This window comes from Physeter macrocephalus, chromosome 5 (genome assembly GCF_002837175.3).
Source record: "Physeter macrocephalus isolate SW-GA chromosome 5, ASM283717v5, whole genome shotgun sequence".
NCBI lineage: Eukaryota > Metazoa > Chordata > Mammalia > Artiodactyla > Physeteridae > Physeter > Physeter macrocephalus.
In genome coordinates, this window is record NC_041218.1 from 43502940 (window position 1) to 43530011 (window position 27072).

At 37.6% G+C, this 27072-nt stretch overlaps 1 protein-coding gene across 2 annotated transcripts in view; it reads left to right on the top strand.

Moving 5' to 3' along the window:
* The window catches only part of DPY19L1 (dpy-19 like C-mannosyltransferase 1), a 98232-nt gene that overhangs the window by 4632 nt on the left and 66528 nt on the right, over positions 1 to 27072 (top strand). For both annotated transcript variants that reach the window (XM_024128139.3, XM_024128142.3), the window contains exons 2-6: positions 11475 to 11499; positions 12141 to 12228; positions 14961 to 15098; positions 17886 to 18006; positions 18688 to 18781. In XM_024128139.3, coding sequence (XP_023983907.1) covers positions 11475 to 11499; positions 12141 to 12228; positions 14961 to 15098; positions 17886 to 18006; positions 18688 to 18781 — 466 coding nt within the window. The remainder of the gene's footprint in view (positions 1 to 11474; positions 11500 to 12140; positions 12229 to 14960; positions 15099 to 17885; positions 18007 to 18687; positions 18782 to 27072) is intronic.

A 27072-nucleotide genomic window follows, 5' to 3' on the forward strand; every position in this document is an offset into this window, starting at 1 on the left:
AAAGCTGAGGAACCAAGAGGCACAGGGGCCACTGGCCATCTTGTGGGATGGCTTTCAAACAAACAGACACACCTGAGCACCAGCCCCGAGGGTGTGTTAATACATAGATGTTGGGCCAGTACAGTTCCCTGAAAGCCAGTGAGTTGGATGGGTATTTGGGCTTTTAGAGAGTTTCCTCTGTTTAAAACCAGTTTTTTCTTTCTAAAGTACACTTCTGGTTAACTTTAAAGAATGTTTATAATCACTTAAATATATGTTATTATTAAAATATACAATTAGGAGGGTTCTGAATATGTGATATTCATGAGAGCTCAAATAAATAACAAATGTGATAAGTTTAATTTGTGTAAATATAAGGATATATTACCAACTTGTGATTGATTTTTGGCCCATAATATGGCATCAATACTGAAAGCAGATAAAATTTTATTATCTACATGTGTGTATTTGGATGTTGCTAAAATATGCACTATAGCTATTTTTGTAAGCTTTACACGCTTTGTGTGTAAGATTAGGCTATATTATAATGTCTCTTAAAGCTTATGTTAATGAGATATTTACATTATCATAGAGACTACAAGCCTGTGTGCTTGTTTCCAAATGGGGTAGCATAGGCTTTATAATTTATATGTTTAGTCTTTTCTTTGTTTGTTTGTTTGTTTTTTAGTGGTACGCGGGCCTCTCACTGTTGTGGCCTCTCCTGTTGCGGAGCACAGGCTCCGGAAGCACAGGCTCAGCGGCCATGGCTCACAGGCCTAGCCGCTCCGCGGCATGTGGGATCCTCCCAGACCGGGGCACGAACCCGTGTCCCCTGCATCGGCAGGCAGGCTCGCAACCAGTGCGCCACCAGGGAAGCCCTATATGTTTAGTCTTAAATTCTTGTTTTGCTAGTTCATCTTTTACCATCAGATTATACTTTGCCCAAACCACTGGAACATTATTCTTCCAGGGAAGAGTCTGCTAGTTTTCTTTAGTTGCCATTCTGATGATTACTAGTCATAAAAGTTAGTAAAAATTACACTTCTTTCTAGGTCAAAACCTTTACATTACTGTTTAATCCCATAAAAAGCAGTCCTGTTTCTTAGGAAAGATCAGTTCTCCATGGGTGATCTTTCATAATTCAAGAATCATTGAGTACGATTAAGTTTAAAAAGTGGAAGAATTAATTTTTAGAGTACATAAATCTACAACTATTGTAACTTTTATTTTTGTTTTAATACTAATTTTCATTTTCTCAGCATTATTACTGTCTTCCCCCACCCCACCCCCGAATGCATGTAAGAGCTCATATATCTTCATGTTTTCCTGGCATATTTCCTCATATTTGACTTCATTTCCAAAGTAACCAATTATCAAGTGTGTTTTTCAGTACTTTCACTACACGTAATTGATTCTTGGATGGCATTTTGTATTTTAATCATAGCAGCAAATGTTAACATAATAGCATAGTCACCAAAATCAGTCACAGAAGTTCTGAGTGATTCATTGTACTGACCAAGGATGGAGGTGATTTTATCTTCTAGTTTACAGTAGCACCAACTATATCTTAAAACACAGTTTATAAATCACTTGGCCAATAACTTTTGAAAACTTGCCATCTTGACAGATTTTTAATTTGAGAATATTGTTATAATTGAGAAGAGTGAGGCTTTATTCATATGTTCACGCCAACTCAAATTTGCCTAATATACTACTGCTCTGCATTGCATTTTCCTATTACTTCCTAACAGTAACCACTGCTTTTTGTAGTGCAGCCTTTCAGTGCTGCAAATGTCACACCTCAGAATATTTTCCCCACGTTTTAATACTAATCATAAAGTACTTACATAACTAGCAGAGAGCTACTGTTTTCTACTAGGTTTAAAAGTTTTTTAAAAATAAGACCTGATTCCTCACTCTTCTCATCTTTGATCTTCATGGAAGTTTCGTGGGAATCTAGAACTTAAAAGTTAACTCCTGGAATTTTATATGTGAGGAAACTAAAGTGGGCCAGGTGAATGGTCTGACATCTCTAGTGAGTTCACTGGGTGAAGTTTGGGATTAAAGTTAAGGTATCTTGGGCTTCCCTGGTGGCGCAGTGGTTGCGCGTCCGCCTGCCGATGCAGGGGAACCGGGTTCGTGCCCCGGTCCAGGAGGATCCCACATGCCGTGGAGCGGCTGGGCCCGTGAGCCATGGCCGCTGAGCCTGCGCGTCCGGAGCCTGTGCTCCGCAACGGGAGAGGCCACAACAGAGGGAGGCCCGCATACCACAAATAAATAAATAAATAAATAAATAAAGTTAAGGTATCTTGGCTTGTTAAGCACATCTGTCAAATCGTAGGTTTCAGATCTACAATCTAAGGCAACTGTCACAGATGCTTTAATGGGAAGATGATCTCATGTGTTCCAAGACCTGGTAACTTTTTTAGCAAGAGCACTACTTTGGTGGCTTATGCTCATTTGGGGAATTGCTCTGATTGTTAAATCCTTATGGTCAACCTGTCAGTCTCCATTTTGTCTTTGCATAAACTTTTTTTGGAAACTACTAAATTCTGAATTGTTTTTGATTGTGTTAGTTTGTTGTTTGGCATTGTTACCAAAAACAGAATAAAATAGTAAAAAACAGTATCACAGTTTTCTTAATCATTTAAAGGCTAAGCAAAACATTGTGCTACCCAAGGGCAGTTTGCAATTTGGGGAGAATGCATAACCTTGAGAATCCATAACCATAGCCTTAAAACTTTAAATGGCTTATCGATTAATTAACTTGTTAAAATCTCTTGCTTAATAATATGCTGGGCCTGGGTGTATATTGTGTATATATGGATCTTTTTTTTTTTTTCCTTTAGTGAAGAGATGCAGCTTCTACATTTTTTTCCATTAGATTTATTAAAGCTTTACAGTTTCACTATGATTGCTCAGGGGCATTTAATGAGCTAGCGTATTATTTCAGGTGTATATTTTATCTAGCTACTTGTTCTTTAAAAACTGAAATGGAATTTTTTTTCAGTAAGGAGAAAGTTATTTTATGAAAATTGGTAATGTAGGTTACTGTTTGATTTAGAAATATTTGTGTCCATATTATGTGAGGATACGATTTTAAAAGGAACGTAGAATTTATTGCTTTAAAAACCCATATGTTGGGTAATTGTATTAAGTATTGCCTACTTTAATATATGTATATACATAAATTTTTTTTTTCCTTTTTTTTGTGGTACGCGGGCCTCTCACTGTTGTGGTCTCTCCCTTTGCGGAGCACAGGCTCCGGACGCGCAGGCTCAGCGGCCATGGCTCACGGGCCCAGCCGCTCCGTGGCATGTGGGATCTTCCCGGTCCGGGGCACGAACCCGCATCCCCTGCATCGGCAGGCGGACTCTCAACCACTGTGCCACCAGGGAAGCCCAACATAAATACTTTAAATGTGAAAATTTTCTTTGTCTATTTCTTTGTTTAGAGGCCTAATTTTATACTGTTTGGGGGTGGTGATATACATTTTCCAGGTTCTGTTTTCATAATTTCACTTCAAAATAAACCTTTGTCCTTGATTTTTAAATTATTTCTAAGAAGTTTCCTCCTTTATGTCAGTGTACCCTTTTGGTAAATGTACTTATTAACATTTTTTAATGCTTAAGCTTCCAATCAGAAGGGCACCAGAGGCATAGAATCAAGGCAATCCGCGAGGCCTTGGTTTATCCCAATCATGTGACCTTGGGCCTCATGGGAAAATAAGAGCTATTTTTGCCTCAAAAGGGCTCCTGGATCTTTTTGCTTAATATGTGAAAGTGCTCTGTGAACTGCAACTGATAAACAGTTGTTAGACTTATTCATTATAATTGAGAATTTCTTAATTTTTCCCTAACTGTTGTAAGGTATTATTTTGCTCAATGCCAAATATATGGAGGAGATTCAAATTAACTAAGGTCAACGTCACAAGCATTAGTACATAGACCACTGTGAATTCTACCGAGGAGCTATATAGTTTCTTCCAGTCGTGATGGAATTTTAAAGTAGTCCTACTTCTCACTTTGAGACTTAATGTCCCTATTAATAAACTGAGTGCATTCCTTTTTTCCCTATTGAAAAAAAAAATTAAAAGAGTCAAACCTGCCAAGGCTTTTAGTTTGGGGAGCAGAAAGATCTAAAAGGAAAACAGAAAATAACCATGGAGGCCACTTGGACAGTGTGAAGTCCTAAGTATTATTAGTAGTAGTTGTAGCTATACAAGGTCATTACATGCTGGGAATAGAGACAACCAGGTGAAAAGCCCTTATTTCACATTTGGTGAAAATGAGACTGAAGCTAAATAAGTCATATAAAATCTAAGGAATATTTCTTCTTAAGAATGACTTTCTTACATGGAAGGTAAAAAAAAGAATTCGATTCTTAATTCTTTCCCTTTCTTAATCTTTATTTTCAGCTGTCAGGATTTTGACATTTTTTCCTTCAGAATATCTTTTGAATTTATATTTGCCTTTTCATAATAAAAATTGTTAAAAATGTAGATTTCCAAGCCCCAAGTGAGATCTGTTGAATCAGGAACTCTGAGAGTGGGGGGCCAGGAATGCAGTCTTAACACGCCTCCCTCCCCCAGATCAGTGTTCTCATCCCTGGCTGCATGTGAGAATCATCCCCAGTGCTAGATCTAACAATGTTCAAAGTTCCCTGGTGATTCCAGTGTGCTGTCAGTGTTGAGACATTGCCCTTACAAGTGTTTATAAATCACCTGAGGGCTCAGAGGATTTGGGATGGGACCTGAGAGTCTGAATTTCTAATAAGCTCCCAGGTGACCCAATTATTGCGGGGAAAACGTGCAACACAAAGCAGCCAATTCTTACATTAAATTTTGTGAACAGCTATGGAGATTTTGCTCCAGTCATTTCTGTACCAATGAGAATTAACCTTGACTGTATATCAGAATTGCTCAGGTATTAAAAAAAATCCCTGGAGTTTCAGATTTAGGAGCCCTGGATTAATACCCAAACGTCTCTAGTTTTATTTAGTGCCATGGATGATTCTAATGCAATCCCACGGTTTAGATCACCTTGGCTCTATATTGCTGCTTTATGATGTTCTCTCTGAAAGTTGCTCTGTCTCTTTATTGACTAGCTCAGTGCTTCTGAACCTTTTTTATATCATGGCACACAGAAAATGATACCGTTTGTGTGACATGAGCAAGTGGTCTCTTCAAAGCGCAGGGTTACTGGCCCGGGGGGGACTCCAGTGGCTACCGTTCTTGATACCACTGGTTGAGTGGCTCTGCCAAATTCCCCTCCGGTGTTCCTAGAGCTCTGAGAGCCTGACACACTATATATATAGTGAGTGAGCCTTCAGTTAATGTCTCATTATTGTCAATATCATGTGTATTCTGTATCACCAGTATCAGTGATGGGAATTCGTTTGTGATGTTGGATCAAAGTCCACATACAGCCTTATTGTAACTGTCTTCTTTTTTGGCTATGCACCATAAATCCTCACCTAAATTGTAATCATGTCCTGCAATCCATCCCCCCTCCCCTCCCCCCTAATCCCACTTTAATAAATCCTGTGCTGAGAGGGCCACTATTGATCTGCCTTCTCAGATTTCCTATAGTTCATAGACTTTGTGCTATTTGCTTGGGTGCCTAATGTGTTCTCTCATTATTTTATGCACCTAAATCTTCTCTCTCAAAGATTTTATCTTTAAGGGCCCAGATGCTGGCTTTAATGTCCTCAGTTTCTAGGAAAATGTGTTGTGCATCTAGGAGGCATTTAGGTACTTGTTGGCTTTAAAGCCCTTGATAACACACAATCTTGGTGTGGAAAGAAGGAAGGGGCCAAGCCTGAGGTATACACGACCGTTTTCTCTTTCCCAAACTGGGTCCTAAAGAATGTCTTTTTACTTATTAGTTTACTACACAGAAACTGGGCTTTGATTTTTTCTAGGCACTATAGACTAGAAACATGATTTTTTTCAATAAATTAATTTTGTTATATCTGTTTTACCTTCACATAATGGAAACCCTTTGAGCAGTTTGGAATGCTTAGATATTGTCTTTAGGTGTTTAGGTTTTGACTTAATTGAGTATATTCTCTAATTTCTCTCACATGGTGATAGTCATTTAACAGTTCAACCCAGTGAGGTGCCAGGCACAATGCTAGAAGATGTAGATATTAAGATGAATTAAACACAAGCTCAGCCTCAAGGCTTCGCATCCTAGCATAGGGAGCTGTTTAGGTGCTCTAATAAAAGTGTAATAGCTATGTTGGCAGGACAAGCTTCACAAAATGCCACATTTGAATTCCTTTGACTTTGAAGGATGAATTAGTAGTTTTCAGGCAGGAGCAAAGGCATAGCATCATTAAAACACTTGGTAGGGACTTCCCTGGTGGCGCAGTGGTTAAGAATCTACCTGCCAATGCAGGGGACGCGGGTTCGATCCCTGGTCCGGGAAGATCCCACATGCCGCAGAGCAACCAAGCCTGTGCGCCACAACTACTGAGCCAACGTGCCACAAGGACTGAAGCCTGCACATCTAGAGCCCGTGCTCTGCAACAAGAGAAGCCCACACACCTCAACGAAGAGTAGCCCCCTCTCACCGCAACCAGAGAAAGCCCACATGCATAGCAACGAAGACCCAACGCAGCCAAAAACAAAACAAAACAAAACAAAACAAAAAAAAACACTTGTCATTTTAGGGGATCATTGCCCAGAAGACTCAACGTAGCCAAAAAGAAAACTAAACAAAACAAAAAACACTTGTCATTTTAGGGGATCATTGCCCAGTGCAGCCAAGCATGAAGGTCTGTGGTGGGATTAACTGGAAAAAGGCCAGAATGTGGACTCCATGGTGTGAGCCATGGAAAGTCATGGGACTTTTTAGACAGGGGGAGGAAATGCTTAAGTCTGTACATTTAGAAACTGACTTCCTTCTGCAGGATGGATTGTTGGTGTGGAATAGGGAGACTATTTACTGGTGACTTCAACTTCTGGGAAGAAACTTTTAAACTCTGAATGGACCCTTGAGAACAATTGTTAGTAGTACTAGGAAGAGGTTGAGTGTGGAACTTGTCAAGGTTGATTTGAAAACCTTGTCCAGTGGATTTAAGAAGAGTTCTTAACTTCTTTTTGTGTCATTTTGTTACTTGAGCGTTAGGGAGGCCAAAACTGTGCAGAATGCTTTAAGTATGGATTAACCTCAATTTAGGAATAAGGTGTATTTTTAAATTTTGCAAGTCATTTTGGACTTACAATATATTTCTCTATATAAATATTGTTATAAGATGACGTCATCAAATGCCTATGGATGGGAAGGGAGGCAGCTCTGTCACTGTGGAAAGAAACTGAGGCTTGGAATTAGAACTTCTGTGTCCAGGTTCTTGCTTTTGGGGAAATAACCTCTCAGAGGCCCAGTTTTTCATTTGTAAAATGGGAATAAATACAGGATTGTTGTGAGACTCAGATAAGAGGGCTTGTGAAGGTATTCTGTGAGTTAAGTCAAGTACTAGTTATGATGTACACGCCTAAGGGATTAAATGTAGGGTAGATGGGAAACTGTAGTCCTGGCTGCGGTTGCAGGAGGGTGGCGGGCAGGTTACCAGAGAGGGGCAAAAGGGGAGAAGCAGCCCACCCTGGCTTCACAGTTCCTGCTGTCCTGCCTTGAGGAGGAGGAAGAGAGAAAGGACAGTGGGTCTCCAACTTTAGCGTGCAGAAGACTCAGCTGAGGAGTCTTAGGAAAGCAGGTCGCGGGGCTCGACTTCCCAGCAATCCTAACTGGGTGGGTGGGAGGACTTCTGAGTCACCTGCTGGGGCGAGGCGACCTGGGGGAAGGTAGGAGGCTGGGAGAGTTTGGTGAGAGAGGTCTGGGGGATCTGCTGCTGGTTGGAGAGGGGATGGGATCTAGGAGCCCTTGAGGACTGAGCAGAAGAGCATGGAAAGACCCCCTCCTCCCTTTCTTTCCCCGTTCCTCCTGCCCTCTTTATTGCTGCAAAGCTCTGCGGGCCAGGCAAGGTCGAGAGGGGAAGCAGGGGGCGTCCCCTTCCCACTTTTCGAGCCGTGGCTGGAAGGAGGGGTGTCAAGAGGGAGCAGAGCTGGGTCAGGACCTCGGGACCTCCAAGGCGCCGGGGTTCCAGACTGAATGGGAGGCGTAGGCAGCTGGCTGCGCGTAGGCGAGGGGTCTAATCTGCACTGATCACTGGGAGTCTATTTTTGAAAAAAAAACAAAAGTATTCTATGCACACGAGTGTGTGTGTGTGGCTATCCATCAATCAAAGTATATTCAACTTTGGTTTATTATGTGGACATGGTTTAGGATTATTTAATTTCCCACCTTAATTATATGCATTAATTCAGCAAACATTTGAGGCTGGCTATGTGCTTAGCTTCTTGCTAAGTACTACCGTAGTAAAATTCAGTGAAACATTGTTTGTACCCTCAGGGAGTTACATTCTATTTTGTTTATTAAACAAGATTCTAATAACAGGAGAATTCTTTCCAGTGAAGAAGCAGCTCAAATCGCATAAGGCTGAAAATTGACATAATGTGATATATAATCTTGTACAAAATTTCTTTAATCAGAAAGTGGAAGGAATGGCCAATTTAGTTTCAGAGTATTGGTAATTTGTGTGCTTCTAGCAAAACTTAAGAGCCTTTCAGAATTCTCAGCCACAGGATTGCAATCATTTGGATTAGGTTACAAAGCAAACCTTCTTTCCTTGAACATCTTTTTCTTATAGAATAGTTTCGGATTTTTTGAAAGTTTTCTTTATCTTCTGATTTTTTTAAAAAAATGCTGTATTTACCTCAGTACCTTAGAATGACAAGAATAGCATATGTGTTAAACTGGAAGAATTGGTTATCAATTTTGTGACACTCCCAAAAGACTATACACAGGATTGATAATCACTGGAATACATTTAGAGAAAATCATTTATAATCTTTTCTGTAGGCAAGAAGGCAAGAAAAGCTCTTTAGGGATACTTGAGGAAGTTTTTGTCATTTTATGTCTTTATGCTTAAATTATGCTCACAAGGCAGTATCTGCTTTACTTGCTGGAGCTTTCATTTTCAAATGACATGCATATAATTTATCTCAATTTTGAATAAATTAAAGTATAGCTCTACACTTTTATAAAAAAATTAATAGCTTCTATAAAACATACTGCCTTTATCAACAGATGAATTGTAACTTTTTTCTTTTATCTTTAAAATAAAAAAAGAAGGAGGGAAGGGGAATAAGATACTTAGGGTAAGGAGGCTCTGGCCTTTGTGTCAGCCCCTCCCTCCTCCACAAGAGGCCACACAGTACAGGGATCTTAGGTCAGAATTCCTGCTTCCAACCTCCCTTTCTCTGTTTGTCCACTTTGTTTCTTGGGCAAGTTCCTAAAGTTCTCTGGGAATCAACTTATTATCTGTACACCAGGGAAGTTTGGTACCTAACACATCGGATGGTTGTGAGGATTTATTGAGGTAGTTCAAGAAAAACACTTAAAAATGCCTGGCAGGTAAAAAGAATTCAAATATTAGCTGCTTTATTACTATTATTATTATTACTATTATTAAATTGAAATGAACAAAGGACTTCAAAACATTGGGAAGATTATGAATCGACCCTGGAAACTATGAAAGAGGGTCATTCAAATGCCAAGAAATCCAAGAATTGTCTAGTGCTGCACGGATTGAATTAAAGGAAGGCACCAAAAGGCACTTTGTATCTTCCATCCTTCTGAGAAGTTATAGTATTCTGAGGAAGTAGAGAGATGATGATCTTGAGAAATCCTGTGTATCGCTGCAGAATTGTGAAGGTCAAAGGCTAATTTAAAGGCATAATGTGAAATTCATTTCTGTTAAAGTCAGCAGAATACTGGAGGCCCTCTTTTACCAGAATTACTTAGTATTATTCTAGAAGTTTATTATTATTGTCAGATGGGAAGAAGAAGCTAATAGTAAAATTATAAAACATGAGCAAAGTTATCTTTTTAAAATATTTAAAATGGAGAATTGAAGATGATAAACCAAAAAAAAAAAAAATAGAATTAATAGTTTAGTAAATGAGCCCAAAAGAAATACATTACAAAATAAATACACTTCAAAAATAAATACATTAAAATATCCAGTAAAGTATAATGAAAACAAAATTTCATGGTCATTAGCAGGAACAAAAAGATGTTAAACTCCCAGGAAAGACTTAATAAGAAATATGAGTTAACTATGTATTATGTATTAGCTCTACTGATAGGACTTTTGTCGATGGCAGTTGAAAAGAGAGTTGAATAATTGAAGTTATATATCATGTTTATGGATACTAACATATACATATATATTATAAATATGTAGATTCTTCCCATATTAATTTATGAATGAAATCAAAATTATAATCTCTAAGGGATTACCAAAGTATAATGTGACAAGTCTTCAGTATGATAAGGTGATATTTACATTCTATGACAGAAGAATGATTTATTCAGCAACATGATAGATCATTGAGAAAATAAAGCCCAGATTTTATTATGGTGGTGTGAAGTCTTCAAAGGTAAAAACCAAAAAGGGAGTGGATAGTAGATTTGTCAATAAGAAAAAAAATAAAAATTTCAAAAGGTCAAAGTACCATGTACAAATAAATGTCAAATGACAAACCTAGTTAAATATTTGTAGTTTCAATGATCTGGAAAGAGTAAGTGTTTTTCTTTTGTAACCATTAGTATCTTCTAGGTAAAATGCATTTTTTAATTTTTAAAAATATAAATACTTCTTTAAAAATAGGACAAGAAGATCTGAGCTGTTTGTCTTTCATTTCTAAGAGTACTTTATAGTTCATTTCCTTAGTAGTTATTTAATCAGAAGCCTGCAATACAGTGAATCTTGTGATACAAGGAAACTGAATGGTATTTTCTGGATTCATTTTAATGTGTTCTTTGTACTTGTACAGAAAGCAAACTATTGATTCTCATATGAGACTGGTTTTATTACTAGCTTGTTTTCTCTCTCTTTTCTATTTTCCTTCCCCCCCTCCATCTCTTTCTTCCTTCTTCTTTTATTTTAAATTTGTTTAAAAAATAGTAAAATGTATTATAGAAATTCAGATATTGCAGCATATATCGAAAGTGGTAGTTCCCTCTTTTTATCCATCCCCAATCCTGTTCCCTGAGGTCACCATATTTCTTTATTCTGTTGCCTCTCACCATTGGTTCTATTTGCTTTGCAGTTGAGTTTGTGGAACTTTCCATCCGAGGGTTTCTTGTATAGTTGTTGGCAAATAATAGCTCCTCATTTATTTTGTTGAATGAGTGTGTGAATGAAAATTGTAGATATATGCTTAATTCTTTTATAATTCAATCTATTGGTATTTTAAGCAGAGCCCTGGGACTTCTTTTGAAGAGTCCCTATTCTTTGCCCCGTCCCTAAGAGTTCAAGATTTACAGTTCCCAGACTTTACCATGCTTATCTTCGTAATGCTTTTCTGTAGGGTGAAAACATTTTTTAATGCTAAAATAATAATTTACGTTTCTTTTTTCTTGCAGCTGCCTTTGCAGCAGTGTTGCACTGGTAAGATTGTTTTTCTCCTATGGTATATTTTATGCAGATGTTTATAGCCTTCCAAACTATTTCTCATATATATATGAATAATTTCAGTTTAAGGATGAATGTATATTATTACATGCAGCACACTAGTCTGAAAATGTAGTTTAATTGATAAATCAGAGCCAGAATAATGCAATTTTTTAATAAAAAAGAGATCTATCATTAAAGAGGTTATATTCGAGACTCTCCTTCCCTTAACATTAATATAGTGTTCATACTGAGAGGAAGATTCATTCTTTTAATTTTCTGGATAGAAAGAAATATGAATTTCATAAATCAGACAGTTCTGAAATGGTAACCCAGTGACATTTATAGTTTAATCTATAATTTTATTTTACTTGGCTTAAAACATCATTATTCTGGTTCATTCTAATTTTAAAATCTAATTTGAATTAGATTTTAAAATTCTTATAGAGAGAAAGTTTAGTAGAAATGTAAGATATACTGAGTGGAGAAACAAATATGCATACCATTGTATTTGAGTTTTATCACAAAATGAGTTGCAAATATATAGATAATTTTTTTTTTTGCTTTTAGAGTTTCTTTTAAAATTATACTTAGTGTAAGTTTCAACACTGTTGCTTTGTTACTCTTTTGTTTTACAGGAGCCATATCACACACCTCTTTGAAAATGATCGTCATTTTTCTCACCTCTCAACATTGGAAAGGGAGATGGCTTTTCGCACTGAAATGGTTAGTTTTCATGTAATATTTTATTATAGTAGCTTAGTAATCTAAACATTTTAAGCTTTTCATCCTGGAAATTTTCAAAGATGTTCCAAAGTAGGAAGAGTAGGCAACTCCCCCTACCCATTCTCCCAGCTTCAACAGCTGAGGACACATACCCATTTTTCTGTCATCTACATCTTCACACACCCATCTCTTTTTAAAGGAAACCTCAGATATCATTTCATCTGTAAATATTTTTCATATGTGTCTCAAAAGAAAGGACTTTATTTTGTTAAACACAGTATCATTGTCACACTTGAAAATAATGAACAGCAATTGCTTAATATCATCAAAGATCAACCAGTGTTTAAATGACCTGGGGGAATGGGCATTTAATAACCGTAATTCCTCTGTAAAGAAGAACTTTCCCATTATAACTTATTTGGTTTGTTTCTCAGAGGTACACTTCACAGGAAAGACAGGAAAATGCTTGATTCTTTCTTTTTATTACAACTTTTCAGAAAAGTGAGTTGGTTCCCTAGCATCTCCTAGTGGTGACCAATGGAGTTCTGTTGGTACTCCTTTTGGAATACCATTTTGGCCTGATAGATTTTAACATATTTTTTAAACTTACCTGTCTTTAGCTGGTGAGAGCCCTTGCAGTTCTCTCTGTCTCCTTGACATGACCTCACTAGTATTCTGTAGCTTCCTTACTTGGCGGTACTACAAGACATTTCCTTTCCAGACCTGGAAACATCCAGTTTTCCAAGGACCCCTAATTCCTTTCAGTAGCACATGGTATTTAGAGACCACAATTTTGGTTCTAGAGGTGCTTACTAATAATATTTTATATTAGATTTGCCATTGTGTCTAGGCCTTTTTAGTAAACAGAATTAGGAAACAGTTTTTTAAAAGGAGAAAATAAATTATTGATTTATATTTCTAAATTCAAATTTAGTTTTAGGTGGTTTTTACTTTTTTGATATTAAATTTGTATCTTTTCTGTTAGCTTGAGAATCTTGGTTTCAAAGTACTTATACTTGAGGAATAAAAGTATCAAAGATATTATTAAAAATGATTACTGAAAATAATTTAAAACTTTCTTGCAGTTCTTTTTGACTTTAGGATATATTCCATTAGGGGTGTACAGTAAAATTACTATTGATGTATCTTAAAGTTGTTTGAAATCCTCTCCCAACTAGATAAATAATTAATTCTTCTTCTTTTTTTATTTTTTTTTTGCTATTTAGGCATGTAAAATTTTTTGTTTTTAGATTTTAATTATATAAGATATTTACATGGTTCCAAAATCAAACCTACAAGGTAGGTTGTAGTTTCCTGGGGCTCTCATATCAAAGTACAATAAACTAGGTGCCTTCAAAGAGCAGAAGTTTATTCTCTCACGGTTCTGGAGGCTAGAAGTCTGAAATCAAGGTGCTGGCTGTCCCATGTTCTCTCTGAGACTCCTTCCTAGCTTCTCGTGGTTCTGGCAATCCTTGACTTGCATTGGAGGTACAGTCACTCCAATCTCTGCCTCTGTCTTCATGCAGCATTTTCCCTTATGTCTCTGTGTTTAAATATCCCTGCTGTTACAAGGATACCAGTTATTTTGCATTTGGAGTCCACCTAATCCAGTATTACCTCATTTTATTTTGATTACATTTGCAAGGAAGCTATTCCACATAGGTCACATTGCAAGGAAGCTATTCCACATAGGTCACATTCACAGGTTTTAGTGGACATGAAATATTGGGGGACATTATTCAACCTAGTACAGTAGGAAGTATTTAAAAAAACAGTGATATGAGAGCTAAATACCATGGTATCAAGAACCATTCTTTTCCTTTTCTGGGTAGGCAAATCACTTTGATATTTATAAACCTTAAGCTGAGTTTAGAGTTTGATAGCTAATGGTACTGGCTACCAGGGGAGCTCTAGACAAAACTGTGTAGCAGATGGAATTGGTTCATCTGTTTTGCCCTATGCTGCCAGTTCTGCTCCCTCATAAGGCTTCTAGTACTTGCTTGTTTTTTGTCCCATGTAGTATTCCAACCTTGATATCTTTCCTAATTAACATGTCAAAGTAAAAAGTTATTTTCCTCAAAATGGGAGTACTACCACTGTCCCTCTCTTCCACCCTCAGAGCCCCAGTCCTGCAGGGTACTTACCTTATGCTGAGCTGAGAAGAAGGAAAATAGTCTGTAAAACCAGCTGGCATCTGAATGTAACTTATATGTAATACATCAGTGTGTAGCCTTCCTAATATATTTGTATTTTTACATATAACTCTGGAGGAAAGGTGGCTGATAGTACCATTTTGAGGATTCAAATAAGCATTTAGGGGGAAACGTTTTTGGCTGAGGATGATTGCTTGGTTCATGGTAAACTTATGTTCCATAGTAAACCACTCACTCATCCTGTTCATAAGATAGCCTTTACTGACACTTCAATTAGTATGGGTTATAGGGGTTTCTTAAATGAAGTGTGCTGTCTGAGTTATATTACTTTTTAAATGTTGAAACTATTTTTGAAGCTATTTTGAGATCAATTGTTTCAATTAAGACAAGGTTATACTAAGATATGTCAGTTTTTTGCAACCTGAGCATTTATTAGTGATCAGAAACCTGTGAAATTAATTGTAGCTGCTACTTTCTTGATTGCTTTATTTTTCAAAAACAGTATATTAAAGTGTTTTTTTAAGCTAATAAGAGGCATAGTGATTATGTACTTTTAATCATAACATGTGCTTATTTCAGGGACTGTATTATTCCTACTTTAAGACTATTGTGGAAGCACCCTCATTTTTGGATGGAGTATGGATGATTATGAATGATAAGCTGACTGAATATCCCCTTGTTATTAATACATTAAAAAGGTTCAATCTTTACCCTGAGGTAAGATACTTTTTCAATTGTGATTTTTTTTTTTTTTTTTTTTTTTACTTTTTAAAGTATTACTTATATTAAATGCTGATTCTAAATCTAAGATGTAATTCAGTATATTAAATTTTATCTTTTTTTAAAGAAAATGTATATCTTTTCTTGGAAAGGAATATGGAAAAAAGATCATTGTTAATTTTGGGTGTCTTTAACTGATTTTATGGGAATGATTGGTATGATTGCATGGTTTACAAAGTATGAAAACTGTCTAGATTTGGTATGTTTATAGGGATTATAGCAGAGGAGTGCCATTATTTGTACATGTCATTTGCCAAATAATGTTTCTTCCTTATCTGGGATTCTTCATTTAATTGAGTGCACTTTTCCCCTGTGGGAGTGGAAGAAAGGAGCTGAGATAGGAGAAGGCAGTGATATCAGTAACCTTTGGCCTCTCCTTCACCATCCCTCCTTCATTTGATGCATCCCTAAGCATTCTCCAGGACCAACCTGAGATGTAACTTCCTTAGTGACTCCTCCTTGAGGTTCTCCTGTTAAGCGCACATCCCCTGGGCTCCCCCTTCTTAGCATGCTGATGCTGCTAGAAGGCGTGCTGCCTGATGCCAGGGCCATGGTCTCTGTGGGATCTCAAGCCCGGGCTCAGTACCAGCATGAAGCAGGGCTTTTGGTCATTTCCCATTGAGTGAGAGGAGTCCAACTTCCAGATCAACTGAGTTAGCCTGATTGATTAGTAAGGCAATAGAGATAGAGGAGATAGAAACCAATAAATAATCACCAAAGTACTTATTGAGTACTTTCTATAACCATGTACACATTTACTTTTATAGCAATGGGATCACACAACACATAACATTTTTTATAAGTGCTTTTTGTCTTTTAAGAATATTTAAAACCATCTTCCTAAGTCACCTTTTCTCAACAGCATCATGTTTTATGGCTGTATATACAATTTACCATTGTTTATTTAGTCCATCTTTTATGAAAACGTTGGTTGTTTTCAACTTTTAAAAGATCTAAAGCTGCAATAAGCATCCTTGAAGTGAAATCTTTACACATATTCTTATGTTTTTTTAAACTATAAATATGTTGATGTGGAACTATTTAGTTCAACAGAATATATGCTTTAATGATTTTGGTACATGTTGCCAGAATGCTTTCTAGATAGGTTATATTCCCACTAGCAGTTTTTCTGAAAATGCTTGTTTCCCTGCATCCTTGCTAATTTAATAGGCTAAAAAAGTTAAGATCACATGAAGTATTTTGTTCATTGCTGTATATATGTATGTATGTATATTTTATTCAGTGTTGTATCTTAAAATGCATTTTCACTTTTAAAAATAATTGCTTATTCATGCCCTTTGTATTTTTATTGATATTTTATAAGAGCTCATTTATTATATGCAGGATGTTAATACTGTGCTATATGGATAAGATATTTTCTCCAGCTTTTTGTTGCCTTTTAGTTTTGTACAGTATGATGAGAATGTATTTTTTCTGTTCAGAGATATCATATCTATGAAGCTTTTAGATTTATGGTTTTTATTCATTCATATATGTAAAATATCTTCATTCTTAATTGTTATAATTATGTTTTTGAGATTTTCATTTTTAATTTATCTGGAATTCGTTTGGATGCTCAGTGTTGGGGTAGGAATCTAACATTATATTTTTTCAAAGTGGTCTTCTGTGTTACCTAACACTTGGATGAGTGGTCCGTCTTGTCCCTGCTTCTTTATTATATCCAAAATTATTATACATATATGCTTGCATCTGCTTTTGGACTTTGTGTTCAGTGTTACCTTAGGTTGAGGTCCTGGGAAAGAGGAGATCTGCACACAGGAAGTGTATAGGGGAAAGCCCTTGGGGGCAACATCTGAAGGGGGATGAAGGAAGTAGGAGGAGGAGGAGGAGGGCTGAGCTGTGATGCAGTCACAGCAAAGGCCTCAGCCAATCCCCTGGGAAGCTCTGGAACTGGGATGACCCTACAGAGTTGTCCTACCTGAGGCAAGGGTCCCTGGCCTTTATATCTCCCCCTGTTGAGTAGTTAGACATTGGATGCAGTTGCCCTTGGGAGGGGGCATGACCTTTAGTGAATTTACTCTCTTCAGCAGAGGGTAGCTCCCAGAGAGGGACTCAGCTGGGAGCTGTCAGCCACCAACCCTCCCAGCTGCTAGGGGAATGAGTGCCTCAGCCTGGAAGGGGGATCTGGGTGGCACTCCATTGCCTCCACCATGGTTACTTTGATCTGTCTGGCTATTCTTGTGCCAGCATCACACTATTTAATTACGTAAGTAACAAATTTTGTTATCTGTTAGGACATTTTCTTCAGTTATCTCCTTTTTGTCATTTTTCCATATAATACATCTCAGTAGACACTTGGGATTTTGCTTAGCATTGTGTTATGTTTATGAATTAATTTGAGGAAGAATTCACATCTTGAAAAATTAGATCTATTCAGGAAGACAGAGTATCTTTCTGTTTGTTCAACTCTTCCTTTATGTCCCTTAGTCGAGTTTTATAGCTTTTGAAAATTACAGATTTGCATATTTCTTGTTACATTTTATTCTTACCCATGAGAGGCCATGCACTGGTGAAGACTGACCAGTGAAGACTCTACATAGGGGATTGTGAAGGTCCTTTTACTATGTTTAAAGGGACCCAAGTGGATGGTACAGGAAGGGAAAATTTGATAATTATCAAAATATCTCAAAAATATTCTAGTAAGGAAACTGTTGAGGATAATATTTTTTCTTACAGTGTCTCTCTTTTTTTAAAAAAAATTAGGTAGTCTTAGCCAGCTGGTACAGGATTTATATCAAAATAATGGACTTGATTGGTATTCAAACCAAGATATGTTGGACAGTTACCAGAGGAGAAGGACTCAGCCCTATTGAAAGCTGTGAAGGCAAGTTTCTATGATATTGTCCAGTTGTCTGTTGCAGCATAATAAATTTCCTGCAAACTTAGTGGTGTACAGCTTCTGCAAGTAGGGAATTTGGGCAGGGTATAGGATGGTTGGTTGGTTTCCACGATGTCAGAGGACTCTGCTAGACTCAAATGGCTGGGAAGACTGGAATTAACTTGGGGCTACTTCACTTACAGCCAGAATGTAAGTACCTGCATGGTACTTATACCTGCAAGGGCTGGGCCCAGCTGAGACTCAACTGCGACACCTACACGTGCCCTTTTCATGTAACTTGGGCTTTTGTGTGGCATAGTACCTCAGGATAGTTAGGCTTTTCATGTGGTAGCTCAGGGCTCTAAGTTGGATACTGCATGGCGTCTTCTATATGGCTTCTGCCATGGTCTGTTGAAGCAGTCACAAGCCCATCCAGACTCAAAAGCAGGGGCATAGACCCCATACCTCTACAGGAGGAGTGTCCATGAATTTGCAGCCCTGTTTTGAAACCACAGTAGCTACTACTCTGTTCTCATCTATGTTCCACACTAGTGTCATGTGTTCATATGGGAACCAAGGCAACCGTTTAATATATATGGCAACCATTTTCAAAATAAGCACATTTTAATGTAAATTGCCAGACACATAATTTATAGTTAGAGCATATTTTTTTCTTTACTTTTAAAGGATTGGGAGATCCTGCTTGCTTTTATGTTGCTGTAATTTTTATTTTAAATGGACTAATGATGGCATTATTCTTCATATATGGCACATATTTAAGGTAAGACTATTCATTTTTAATATATGTTTAAATATTATATACTAGGATAGTAAGAATAGTGAGATAATGATCGATTTATAGTTCAGTTTTATAACATGTCATTTCTAATATATCTATTTGTAGATACAAAATTATTTCCCATTTTAATGATTTCACCATTGGCATAGCTAGCCAAATTTAAAATAATTTTAAAGGTTTAAATAGAGCAGGATGGGGATATTTGATAAATATTAAAGATTCATAGGCATTTGTGCATAAGCAGTATATACTGTTTACATAAAATATAAGGGAAAGAACCACTCATTATCAAATGGTGTTAATGACTATTTTGCTGATGTTACATAGAAATATATTCTATACAGATATTTAATATCTGACCTCATTTACTTCATAGTTGAGCAACATTTCTAAAACTAAAAGATAGACAAATTTTCTGAGTTTTGTATTTCTGTTTCTTCTTTTTTTGACCATTCCTTACATTACTTGCTTGAGCTATTTTACCTTCAGAGTATCTTTAGAATTTTCTTTTTTACTTCTTACTGATGCTTTGCGGTACAGAAGTATAGCCTATGTATGTGATTTTCAATTTGGGTTAATGAGTGTGAATCTGCTATTATCCTGTTATCTTCTTTGCTTTGGAAGTGTGACATTCTTAGTTTAGTGCCTCAAAATTGTCTATTGCATCCTAGCTCAGTGTTTGAGTGTATAGCAGTTGCTTGATAAATATTTGTCAAATGAGGAAGCTATTAGAAGATCAACTTAAAATATATTTGCATAGAGATTTAAGATACTTAGAGCAAAGTCAGAAATATTAGCATCAAAGAAAGTTCTTTTAATTATGTAATTGGGGGAGACCGAAGTGAAAACTCATGATTAAAAGATGATGTGAAAAATTTTGTTTTTGAAACAAGACACACAGAAATAACTTAACCAAAAGTATCGGGTCATCAGGAGAGGAGGCTGACTTGAAGGAAAGCAAGGCCAGTGTGCCTTGTCTCACGAGAAGCCAAAGTTAGATGAGTTTGAGGGGATCTATTCATTTGGCTAAGTACTGCTCAGCTGTCTTATGGATAGCTTTATTACATTTGGGAAATTAGACTTTAAGTAAGAGAAGTTAAAACATGGAACATGGCATTATTACTAAACTGCTAATCTGTAGTTATGCTGTGTTTTAATTGAAAGAATTTCTAAACATTCAGTATCATTTTCGTATAATGCTTGCTATAACAACTGTTTCAGAGGCTGAAGGCACAATATCTGCCGCAGAGAATATGAGGTTCTAGTTTTGGTTGAGGGATTCTTGGTGGTTTGGGCCCTGGCCTGAGACTTTTTAGTCCACAGACAGCAGTATGCTCCCTACACGTTCATTTGTTCAGTCAGCACATAAAGTGCATACCAAGTGGTCTCTTTTTGAGATTGCGTGTTTGGGTTCTGAGAGCATGGTGGTGGGGTGAGGTGAGAGATGGCAGTGGTGGTAGGTGTGTGTCAGTAGAAGATAGACAGCGAGGATAAAGTGCTTACAGTGCTGGAGGCAGGAGAAATTTGTTCTGGGTGGAGCAGTTGATTTAGCTCCGCCTTGGAGGGTCAGAGCATTTTGGACAGGTGGAGGAGAAAAGAATCCCAGGGAGAAGCAAAGGTGGAAAATCTGGGATATGGAGGGGTTAGCAAGCAGATCAGTTTTACTGGGACGCAGATGATTGAGGGGGCGTTGTGGAAGATTAAGATTGGAGAAATGAGTTGGGCTGGTTGATGAATGACCTTAATGCCAGGCTGGTTTGAAACCTCTTCCAAAGCAAGTGAAGGAAATCAGAAATTTGACCAATAGAGGGACAGGATTCAAGCTGAGCTATGATCTCATGGGACCCTTGACACCCACCTGCCCCCTAAGTCAGCCAGTGACTACTTCAGCACAGAGTCTGTCAAATTGCAGAGCTTTACCTAGGGGATTTAAAAATCAATTTAGTGAGTTAGGCCCAGCAACTTTTTTACATGAAAAAGAAAAGAATACAAATGTAAAAAATAAAGTATACCATTATAAAATAGGTGTTATTTAGAGAAACTTCTGTTTGTTGCTTATTGTATATATGTGTGTAGACGTACATGTGCTGAGTTGTGGTGTAAAGTCTAATTTCTTATTGTAGTTTTAGGATTAAAAAAAAAAATCCATAGACCATTCACTGCTTAGGGTAGCAGGAGGGAGTGACTTTACCTTAAGAGGATTTGGGTCTTTCCAACTAGCTGTCTCTGGTTCTTTTCCCAGCTCTGAGGACTGCATCCTGATTCAGCTTCACCACTTTACTGCTTTGTGCCCCAGCTGGCCCTTTTGATGTTGTCCGACTCTTGTACCTGGTGGTCTACCCTCTGGAGCTGTGCTTGGATATAGAGACCCCACTAGTGTCACAGATTTTCTTTTCCCTAAATAATGTCTTTAGTCCTGTCCAAACACATCCTAAACTCTAGGATCGTCCACCCATCCCCAAATGACACCCAGTTCTTGTGCATTGGGGAGCCACTTGTATTCTCTTGACTGTTGCACTGCACCCTGGGGGCCCAGGTGTGTAAATTATACTCCAGTAGTGACCCTGGTTTATAATATGTTGAATCAAGTCTTCTGTCACTTTTTCTATCAGTTTTTTTCATTGCATTTTTAAGTGTTCTTGACATGAGTATTTTTAGAGGTGTCCAATCACTGAGGTAGTTCTTAATGTTTTCTTCCTTGATTGTTAGGTTTGTCACCCTTCTAATTTTATAAAGTGGGATAAAGCTGCAGACTTCTTAACATGTAGGTTAAGAATAAAGAGGAGGATATCTTCAATCGAGTTTAGAATCTGTTTTATAAATTGTTTCTATTGAGAAATAAAAGTTGATATTTGTTTAGCAGATTAGAAATTTATAGGCAGATTGAGTATGACATTTTAAAATCCAGAAGTATATTTGTTTTTAAACTATATATATATAGTGTTTATATATATATATATACACACACACGGGTTTCATATATACATATATATATACACGGGTTTTCTGAAGTCAAATAAGCCAATTCATTTCACCGGAAATGGAAGTAGAAGGGAAAATAGAAAACACACACACGGGTTTCATATATACATATATATATATACACGGGTTTTCTGAAGTCAAATAAGCCAATTCATTTCACCGGAAATGGAAGTAGAAGGGAAAATAGAAAACATAGCCAAATGGTGAAATGGGGCTGGACTGCCAACCTCTGACTTAAGGAGATGAAGTAAGATGTTTTTGCAAACACAACCTATTTCTGATGTACCTTTTTGTCTGGAATTCTCAGGATTTTGGTATTTCTTTAAAACACCTATTGTTGATTGTTTTTTAAAAGCTGTGTTGTGAAGACATAGTTACAGTTATTTATTTCATAAGATACCCTGGTATTTCTCAGCCACAGACTAAGTTTCTGGAGGCCAGTTTCTCAAGACCCCGCGTGTGCAAGTCTCTGTTATGCTGGGGGGAGGGAACGTAGGAGAGTAGTTAGTAGGCTGTTAGGAAAGTCCCCATTGCTTCTTTTGAGGGGAATTCAATACATTCCTGAGGAGTGGAATCTCTTATTGATAAATGCAAGCTTTTCTTGTTGGACCTGAAGGGCAGATATCAGGCAAATAATATTAATCCTTTTGTTCTTTGTCATTCAGTTTGATTTTAGTATTATTCTGGAGTGTGGGATGCTTCTTCACTAGTCCACTGTGCATTGTTAAGTAAGAGTAGATTGGATGGTATGTATAGCTATTAATATTTACCCTGAAGCAGTGGTGTGCTGGTAAATGTTTAACAGCCAACTCTCGGGAAAAAATATACATATACCTAAAATTTATTATAAATTTTATTGATATAAAAGATGTGTACAAATAATAACAGAGTTTCTAAACAGGATTTTTTATTTCTTTTTGGAAATAGCTCACCAGAAATAACTCTGACTAGCTCAAATAAAAGAAGGAGTGTGGTACTGGGATACAGAGGTCTTATGGTATTAGGGACAGGAAACAAAGTATTTGGGCCTCATAAAAACTGAAACTGGGAATTTGAAAGCCCTTTTAACCAAGGAGGCCTATCCTCTCCATATCAACTCTCTCTCCTTCCCTCCTCCTACTCCACTTGTTTCCTGTCTCTATTACTTCTGATAGAGGTGTCTATCTGGGCATGTGTGTGTCCCAGAAGTACGTGTATTTCCCCAGTTAGTTGGTTTCGTCCTTTTGCCTTGCTTTGAAATTCAAAGGAAGTCAAAACAAACTTTGTTTTTTGAGGGTGAATATTTCTATTAGTGGAAAATTAATTTAGGATAGAATTAGTCCTGAAAGAGGGATGTCCATTTGAAGATGTGTTTTTGTTTTAAGTCTCATCCCCCTGTTGGTGTTACAGAGTTCATCCCTACTTGCTACCAAGTAGTTATTCTTTATTTGTTATTCTTTATTTGTCACCATCCTTCAGTCTGTCTTTCTTGGTTCCTTCCCTTCTGCCAAGGAATATGTGCATCTCTTACCTTTCCCTCTCAAAGGACAAAATTGAAACAAGATTTTTTAATTGGACTACCCCTTGGGTATCCTTGTCACCCCCAATCTAATCTTTCAAACTCCTGTTCCTTCCTTTACTGCAATCTGGTCTCACCAGTGGTGAGGATGTGGTCCCATCCACCTGTACCACCTGCCCCTTTTACAGTGATTAACTGGCAGCCAGCCAAGCCATTCTTTTGTTTGGTTTTAATCTAGGGATGGTAAAATAATGCATAAAACCACTCAAGGGTTTCACGGAGAAGTGCTGTGAACAGCCTATAGGGACTCTGTTTCTGTCTCTTTGTGCTTAATTTTCTCTTTAGTCTCTCACTGCTTATGGCTGCCACCATCTTTAGAGTTTCTACACCTCTCATAAAAACTGTAGCTGAAGGATGGACAAAAATTCCTTTCCCACAATTCTTTTTTAAAAATTAATTAATTAATTAATGGCTGCGTTGGGTTTTTGTTGCTGCAAGCGGGCTTTTTCTAGTTGTGGTGAGCGGGGGCTACTCTTCATTGTGTTGTGCAGGCTTCTCATTGCGGTGGCTTCTCTTGTTGTGGAGCACGGGCTCTAGGCACGTGGGCTTCAGTAGTTGTGGCACGTGGGCTCAGTACTTGTGGCTCACGGGCTTAGTTGCTCCGTGGCATGTGGGATCTTCCTGGACCAGGGCTCGAACCCATGTCCCCTGCGTTGGCAGGTGGATTCTTAACCACTGTACCACCAGGGAAGTCCCTCCCACAATTCTTAAGATGAGAAATAGAATAGAATCATTAAAGCACCTAAGTTTGAGTATGATTTTTAAATCTTGTAATAGAATCTTTGAGCCCTTTTCCATTCACTGTTCTACTGCAGGGTGCCCAGAAAATACCCCTTTTTGGTTTTTAGGCTCTTTCAGCATGTAGCTCTCTGTTCTAGATCATCTGAGCAGATCTTCTTTAGAAATCATTGAGCATTGAGTAGAGCTGATGACTCTGAGTCCACTTATACAGTCTGGTAACTCTCCAGGCCCTGCTGCCTACCTGCACACTTGTTTGTTGTCCTCCATGGAAAATACTTTTACTGAACTTTACTTTTAGGGTCTTAAAAGAAACAGCTATATGAAATTCCTTACTTTATGTTTCATGCATCTCTGTGATTTGAGTACATTTCCTACTGTAGTACCCACTATCCTCTCTTAGAAAACTTTTTTATGTGTGAAATGTGTCCTACCTGTGGAATTGTATAAAATATTTACATATATTTTTAAACAATAGTAAAGTGAACACCTGTGTACCCATCACTCAAATTAAGAAATGTCATTATTGGAAGCTTTCATTCACTTAAAATTCCTCCTTAATGCATTTTCTTCCCTTCTCCCAGGCCTCAGAGGAAACGGCATCCGAACTTCTGGTCTAATTTTTTCCTTGCTTTTCTTTATAACTTTATCACCTATGTATATATATTCTTTTTTTTTTTTTTTTTTTTTTTGCGGTACGCGGGCCTCCCTCTGTTGTGGCCTCTCCCGCTGCGGGGCACAGGCTCCGGACGCGCAGGCCCAGCGGCCATGGCTCACGGGCCCAGCCGCTCCCCGGCACGTGGGATCCTCCCAGACCGGGGCGCGAACCCGGTTCCCCTGCATCGGCAGGCGGACGCGCAACCACTGCGCCACCAGGGAAGCCCATATATATTCTTAAATATGGTATATTGTTTAGTTTTGAAAAACTGTGGGCATTGTTTTTTTAGTTTGACATGTATAAGTTTACTCTTTTTAATATTACTATTTTTTAGGATCCTATTTTGCTCTGTTTTTAGTACTCATATATGTGATTTTGTGATCCGTTAATTTTTCTTAGAATCATTTTGTTGACACATTACAATTGAAATGAAAGGTAGCATACTGTGTGTGGCATTTCAGTTTCCCTGAATGTGTATTTCTTTGATTGCACATCTCTCCCCAATTCATCCTCCTCCATATAGAAGTGTGCCCCATAGTTTTGGATGGTCTGATGATTTGTGATGTTTCAGTCTGTTTTTTGAAGTTTCTGTTCTAATGGTTTTTCAAGCCAAAATTAATAAAATATACTATTTTATTTCCTTTGGTGATGAATAAGAACATCTGTTTTAATGTTGTCTGGAAGATTTTTGTGATTGCTTTACTCATAGCTCTTTGTCTGACAAATATCAACAGGTCCCCAAATAAGTTTATTGAACTGCTTTTTTATTATATTCTACAGCTGGGTAAGAGACTTATTAGTGTGTTTTTAAAGTTAATTGTCATTATTTTGTGTGTATGTACATGACCTTGGCTTATTGGCTTTTTGTGATAAAATGCAGCAGCAGTTTCTTACCCCGTCTGTCTCCATAACCCATCCATTCCTTTGCCCAGAGAAACCACTTTCACATCTTTGAAATCTCAGCAATTCTACCATGGAAACCAGTAGTCCATTCTTATGTTATTATAACCATGTGGATATTGCTCACTGCTGAGTCAGGTAGGGTAATTAATTGTTTACGTGGTAACAGTTTCTTTCCTGTAGTTAATAATTGCCTATTATTTTGTTTTCCTTTGGTTTCTGTACACTGATTAATTCTAAACCACAACTAAACTGTAAAACACTTAATTTATATGTTGCCAAATGTATAAAATTCACCATTTCAATTCTCCCACCCCTACTCCCTGCGGCCTCCCTCTTAGAGTCCTCTGTCTTCTGGTTCCACACTAGACTGATCACTCTCTAGGCTTGCATGTTGGAACTTTATATTTTACTGTTTCACTTGATTGCTGATTTGACTGATTTTAGTATTTTATTTTCCTCAGACTTTGTTCCACTGTCTTCTAAGATTCAATTTGGCTTTTCAAAATTAAGTTCTGTTTTGCCATCAATTCCTTTTGTACGTGGCTTTTTTTCCCTCTGGCAGCTTTTGGGTTCTTCTTTTTCATGTCTTAAATAAAGGTCATGATGTGGTAGATTTTGTTTCATTCTTTTCATTGGATACCCTGTGGGTTCTGTTCATTTGGACATGTGCATTCTTCTGTTCTGGGGAAAATCTTCTTGTATTACTCCTTGGATGACTCTCTTCTCCATTGTCTCTGTTTTTCTCAAAATCCTATTGTTTGGATATGGAACTCTTGGATTGAAATCTAATTTCTAGTTTTTTCCCTCCCTTATTTTATCTGTTATACTTTATTGTACTTTCTATGAGATTTCCAACTCTCCTAAAGAGTTTTGAGCTTGAAGTTTTCTTCTGCTTCTTGCATTGTCTCTTGCCTGCAGGTCCCCCTTCAATTTTTATTTGTTTCTGTTTTTCACGCTGAAAGCTTCCTCACAGCCTGGTGATCCTTAGCTTGACATTTATTTTTAAGAACGAGGTAGCCTGTAAAAGCCGGTTGGAAGGGTGTAAGGTGGATGGGACTAACTGACTAGTGGCTTTTATTATGGAATGAATAGGTCGGGATCATCTTGTAGCTTCTTCATTTACCAGCCTCAGAAGCCTCTGTATACAGAGAGTGGAGGCACATTGGATTCTTAATCACTTCGGTGCAGAAGTGACACCAGGTACCAGTGACAATTGCCCAACCCCACCTCTTGTGGACACTTATTTGTGAGGGCTCAAGTGCACTCACCAAGGCAGGAAGCAGTATTCCCCGTCTCTCTTTTCCATTCCCTTTATTGCATTAAGGGAGCTTTTTGAGGAGAACTTTTTTTTTTTTTTTTTTTTTTTTTTTTGTGGTATGCGGGCCTCCCTCTGTTATGGCCTCTCCCGTTGCGGGGCACAGGCTCCGGACGCGC